Here is a 6064-nt window from a genome sequence, read left to right as displayed (position 1 = left end):
TCGTACCCGATATATTTTTCACGTCAAAAAATGAACCCAAAATAAATTTGGACTCGGAATTTCATGTTCGGAGCGTGCAAATCGAGAAAATGGGCCAAAATTGGGCCAAGGGAGAGGCCCATTGACTTCCGGCCGCTAGGGAGATCCCCCCCCCCCCCACCTTAAGCTTTCAATTTTTTGTATTATGTCTAAAGATATTTTTACAACTTGTTTTTGATAAAAACCTGGATTCTTTTTTGTTCTTCAGCAGACTACAAGAAGTTAAGGTGAAATTCATCATTTTTATTCATTTTAATTTGTTTTAATCAAGCTTAACTACATATAAACATAGTTTGATTACCAAAAATCACTTCTAACCATATGAAAATCCTAAAAATTATTCAAAAACATGGTTTGATTATACACATGGTTAGAAACCTGGTTTGATAGTTTTTTTGACCATAAACACGGATTAAAGGGTTTAAACGGCATTTTTACGGTTCAAAGGTTTGGTTTAATGCCCTAGCCGAAACCTTAAGTTCCAAGGCTGCCATATTGATGAAATATGCTTGGTTTGTGATATAGGACCTGTACTTAGCTTATTAGAAGTACAAGAACCCGGAAATTAGATTAAGAGAGCGAAAACGGGCGAAAACCGCAAAGGTAATGCTGAATTGCTCGATTACGGGCTATTTAGGATTCGATTATGATGTGCATATTTTTAGGTTATCAAATTTTGCAGGGAAATCAGGGACCATATGAGTGAGTCCCTGTCCAAAGGTAATGCTGAATTGCTCGATTACAGGCTGTTTAGGATTCGATTATGATGTGCATATTTTTAGGTTATCAAATTTTTCAGGGAAATCAGGGACCATATGAGTGAGTCCCTGTCCAAATTTGATAATATTTCGACCATCTGAGAATATTTGGCGAATTTATTACCGAATTGGAACGTTTATTTGGGAAAAATACTTAAATTACTTGAAAAATTATGAAATTTTTTGGAAACTCAGATTTGGTATAATATGATCATATATGTAATTTGGGGTCATTTTGAAAACCCTAGGTATGTTTTGTGGATTCGCGTTTATTAGAGTTTTCATAGTCGTTTTTGGCTCAAAAAGGGTATTTGGCAAGATTGTTAACTTCTGGAATATTTACAGGTTGTTTTGGGAAGTATTTGGATCACTCGGGAATTTTTTCGGAAATCATTTGGTATAAACGGACGATTTTCAGGCTAAATATAGCATATAAAATAAATTTTTATAAATTAATAAACCAGTAAATAATTCTATAAATATTTTTATAAAAATCTAAATTGATAAATGACTAAATTTTTATAATTTAAAAATAAACAAATAATTATTTATGCTAATTTGAAAATTAAACAAAAATGAATTCGGGTCTCCCAATAAAATATAAAACTTAATCTACATAAAAGAACACATGAAAATGGTTCCTTGAACCATCAAACACCTTCCTCAATCCTCGATGCCTCATGTCTCCTTAACCCCCCCACGACCACCACAATGCTCTTGAAACCCACCTTCAATCTAACCCTCAAAACCCTCTTCGCCACCAAAACCCCATCTTTATTCTTCAACTGCTCCCTTAAACCCTTAAACCCCCACAAACCCACCTACCACTTCTCCACCGCCGTCAGCCGTCAACAAATGAGCGGCAAAGCAGAGAAACGAGCCCGCCGTGAATCCCCATCCGGTAAGCTCTTATTCCTCCTCGGCCGCTGTTCCAAAGACAATAATATCCAAGAAGCACTTCGCTTGTACGATGAAGCTTTGATTAATAATGTCCCACTTAATGTCGAACATTACAATAAGTTATTGTACTTGTGTTCTTCTGATAGTACTGACTTAGGCTTAAAAAGAGGCTTTGATATATACAAACAAATGAATATTGTTAATAAAGTTGTGCCAAATGAAGCAACTTTTACTACTATGGCTAGATTAGCCGCTGCAAAACAAGACCCGGAACTGGCATTTGATTTGGTCAAAAGAATGAAAGAGGGATGTGGGATTTCGCCGAAATTAAGATCTTACGTGCCGGCTTTATTAGGGTTTTGTAAAAAGGGGTTGGCTGATAAAGCGTACGAGGTTGATCGTTACATGATTGAGAACGGTGTTGCGGCCGAAGAGGCGGAGCTAGCGATGCTGTTACGGGTTAGTTTTGAGTCGAGCCGGACAGATAAGGTTTATGAAATGTTGCAGAGGTTACGGGCGAGTGTGAGGCAAGTGAGTGAGGATACGGCGGGATTGATTAAGGATTGGTTTAGGTCGGATGTTGCAGCGGGTGTCGGGGTGGTGAATTGGGATGTCGGGAAGGTTAAGGAGGAGGTGGTGAAAGGCGGCGGTGGGTGGCATGGGCAAGGTTGGCTCGGGAACGGGAAGTGGAACGTGACGAGGACGGAAATGGATGAAACGGGTGTTTGTAAGACGTGTGGTGAGAGGCTTGTTTGTGTTGATATTGATCCGTTGGAGACGGAGAATTTTGCTAAATCTTTGAGTACTTTGGCTTGCCAGCGCGAGGCACGGGCCGAATTTTTGCAGTTTCAGGTATTTAATCGCGCGTTTCTGGTTATGGTTTTCATAGTACATGACCTCGTTCTGTTACAGGGTGTTTGGATGTCATGTGCTATGGCAAATTGAAGTTGTAATAATTAGATAATCTGTGTTGTTATTTTGATTTTTTAAGAGACCATTAGATAAAATTATTACAGCACTTTGTTATTTCTTCTTAAAGTTAATAACTTCAAATATGAGAGTTTATTTTTTCTTACATCGAATTATTAAAAATTTTATAAAAGTTGTTAATTAGCATTTTTTAAGAAAGTCATTCTATATAATTCCATATAAACATTTCAAGAATATTGTCACCAAACAACAATGAACAGTTGTGCTGCACAATAATCAGATTATTAAAATTAGAATCAGAATCCTTTTGTTAAAATACTACAAATTAGGGTTCGTATGGGTCGGTTTTTGGCTCAAACCGAACCAAAACCTTAGTTTCGATTTTTGAGTTTTTGAAAACAGTTTGGTTTCGGCTTTTTCGGTTTTGCCATTGGGCTTGAAGTTTTTGGGTTGAAAAAAGATTGGCCCGGATAATGAATTTGGACATAAATTGTTTTGTTAATTAATAATTAATTGATTACTATAAAAAATATTTGGGTCACACTATTTATTTTTATAAATTACTTAAATTTCAAACTTAAAAATGGAAGTCCTTAAATTCAGTTTGGTTCTGTTTTATTTATTTATTTTATTTTAATTGCATGCTAAACCGAGATCGAATTGAAAGTTTGATTTTTGAGAAAACATAAAACCAAACCATCGGTTTCATCCACGCCCCTACTGAAAATTGACTAACACACTTTGAAGGCGCAGTAATCTAATAATTTATTATATAACACACTTTCAAACACGCCCTATAAACTAACTTATGCTGCTACCAACTGTAATCATTTAAGCAAACTCATGCAGGAATGGCTTGAAAAGCACGGCCCTTTTGATGCTGTTGTAGATGGTGCAAATGTGGGTCATATCACGCAGAATTATTTTGTCTTCAATCAGGTTCATATTAAACAAAATGGGTTGATTGTTTACATTATTATTAACAAAGTTACCAAGTACATACGTTAACGTAATAATTATTTTATCCTTTGTAGCTTCAATCTGCAGTGAACATAGCGCGTAGACTGAGTCCAACAAATAAGTTACCATTAGTAATTCTGCATAGTGGGCGTGTGAAAGGTCAAAACATCGGGAGTCAAAAGAATAAATCTACATTGCAATATTGGAAAGAATCCGGGGCGCTTTATGTCACACCACAAGGATCAAATGATGATTGGTAAAAATTATAATTTTTTGAAGCTCGGTAACTTTTATTCGTTTATATACAAATGAGTTAGTTGATAGTTGGATAATTTTTTAAGGTATTGGTTATATGCCGCAATAAGTAGCAAGTGTTTGCTTGTGACAAATGATGAGATGCGAGATCATTTGTTTGAGTTGCTCGGCACGAGTTTCTTCCCAAGATGGAAAGAAAAGCATCAGGTAAGATTTCCTTTTCTTTTCTTTTGCAAACGGTTAGTTTCGTTTTTTTTATATGTTACCAGTAGTTGTTTTTATGTAGCTTCTGCTGATTTTAACAATCTGTATCACGTTTGTTTGCAGGTTCGATTGTCGGTCACAAGAGATGGGCTTAAGTTTCACATGCCTCCACCATACTCGATTGTTATTCAGGTTCGTTTTTACTCTCACAAATTTGAGTTTTGGAACTGATAATAATTGGTTGTATCTTGGATAAACGTGCCGTGTTTCTGATCATTTAGTGGTCACTTAATTAGTTTTCGAGAATTGAATAATTAGTTTTCGAGAATTGCTTTTACTTTAGCTGTGACACAATTGATTATCTTATAGCAATAAATGTTTTTATCTAATTTCGTATCTTCCCCTGAAAACTTGTGTAATTTCATATTTACCTAACTAGAAAAGTTAATATTAAATATACCTATTCAGAATACTTACAGTTTCATATTTACCCATTTTGTTAAATGTTATTTACAATATGACCAGTATACCCTTGTCTCTGTCCATAAACCCCAAGATTTTTGTGTAGGATTGTAAACGAACTGACTAACCGAGCCAGTTTGGACTTGGGCTCCATGTTAAACGTACCTGCTCAGCTCAGCTCGTTTATCTTAACGAGCTGAAATGTTCACCTTGAGCTCGGCCTGTAAAATGCTTGAGTCGACTTTTCTATTTTTTAGATGTTGCATTTATTACGCATATTGATATATATATAAAAACAAAAAGTAGCTTATTAACATACATGTAAATCAAAAACTTTATAAACTACAAAATATTATAATTCAAGTTCAGTGCATAATACTTGTCTGATGTAGACGTTGGGCCATAGTTTGGTTTATATAATTTATATTTCTTAAAATTTGGGCTATAATTTAAACGAGCCAGATGAGCGAGCCAATGAGTCAGCTACCTTGGCTCGGGCTTGGTTCGTTTACAAACGAGCCAGTTTTGAGTGAGCCACAAGCTTTTTAACAACCCTACTCTTATATGACATTGAAATTTTTAAGAGAAGGTATAAATGTCATAAATTAAAAAGCAGGTATATTCGATATTCTGATTTTTTGTCGGGTAAATAATAAATATGATATTATACCAAAGTTTTGAAAAAAGTACATGCAATTATCCCTTACTCTTAAATTTCAAATTTGACACCTTTACTCCTATTGCATGAAGCCATTTGTCTTTTCACAAGAAAAAAACATCTTTTAGTTATGTTGTCTATTAATTCCTTAAATAATAATAAACAAAATGTTTAACACAAACATCTAATTATTTAATATATTTCAGCTTTAAATAGCAGAATCATGTTCAGACAATATGTTTTTCTTCTTTTTTTTGGTTATATTTATATGATTACTCATTACAAAACGAATGGTATGCGATTGCAGGAGTCGGAACAAGGCAGCTGGCACTTACCGACTGTGATCGGAGATGACTTTGAGACACGCAGGCAATGGGTTTGTGCCAACCGGACGAAGCATTAACTTTGCGTTCTGTCGGACCCGTCCTTTAGTTTAGCAGTAAAGATAGAATGCCAGGAGAGAGGAAAATGGTTTGATTAAAAAAAATTTTGATTCATGACTTGTAAGTTTTGTAGCTCCACATAAGCATCATTGGATTTCATATATTATTCAAATGGGAAGATGATATTTTCTTATATCAAGTCAAAATTGTGTTGTCAATTGAGTTGACTATTCTTTGTAAACTGAATGCTCTGTGCATAACTATAATAAAAGTTACTATTAATATCAATATTTATAACCATGATCAATCATTCATCAAGTTGTGTTAGTTTTTTAATTTGTTAAAAGTTGTTTTACATTTGTTAACTTGTAACTAGTTTAACCTTAGTGCATCTTTATAAGTCTTTAGCCTATTCATAGTCACAATAGGTCATAACAATATAACAATCTAAAAGTTAATGCCATAAAGATAAACTACAAATAAACTACATTTATTTTTGTACTACACTTTATTTC

General features: G+C 34.5%; 1 protein-coding gene across 1 annotated transcript; it reads left to right on the top strand.

Annotated features, from left to right (window-relative positions):
• The first annotated feature begins 1472 nt into the window (after positions 1 to 1472).
• LOC143597059 (proteinaceous RNase P 1, chloroplastic/mitochondrial-like) lies at positions 1473 to 5720 on the top strand. The gene is made up of 6 exons (XM_077075672.1): positions 1473 to 2549; positions 3477 to 3566; positions 3662 to 3843; positions 3929 to 4049; positions 4170 to 4238; positions 5474 to 5720. The coding sequence occupies exons 1-6, from the start codon at positions 1509 to 1511 to the stop codon at positions 5567 to 5569; spliced, it is 1599 nt and encodes a 532-aa protein (XP_076931787.1). The 5' UTR covers positions 1473 to 1508; the 3' UTR covers positions 5570 to 5720.
• The last annotated feature ends 344 nt before the right edge of the window (positions 5721 to 6064 follow it).

This window comes from Bidens hawaiensis, unplaced genomic scaffold (assembly GCF_021521415.1).
Source record: "Bidens hawaiensis isolate Kalapana, Puna unplaced genomic scaffold, B.hawaiensis_p1.1 tig00047522_1, whole genome shotgun sequence".
Lineage (NCBI taxonomy): Eukaryota > Viridiplantae > Streptophyta > Magnoliopsida > Asterales > Asteraceae > Bidens > Bidens hawaiensis.
The sequence above is the reverse complement of the archived record's forward strand: the minus strand, read 5'-3'. Positions and strand labels throughout refer to the sequence as shown.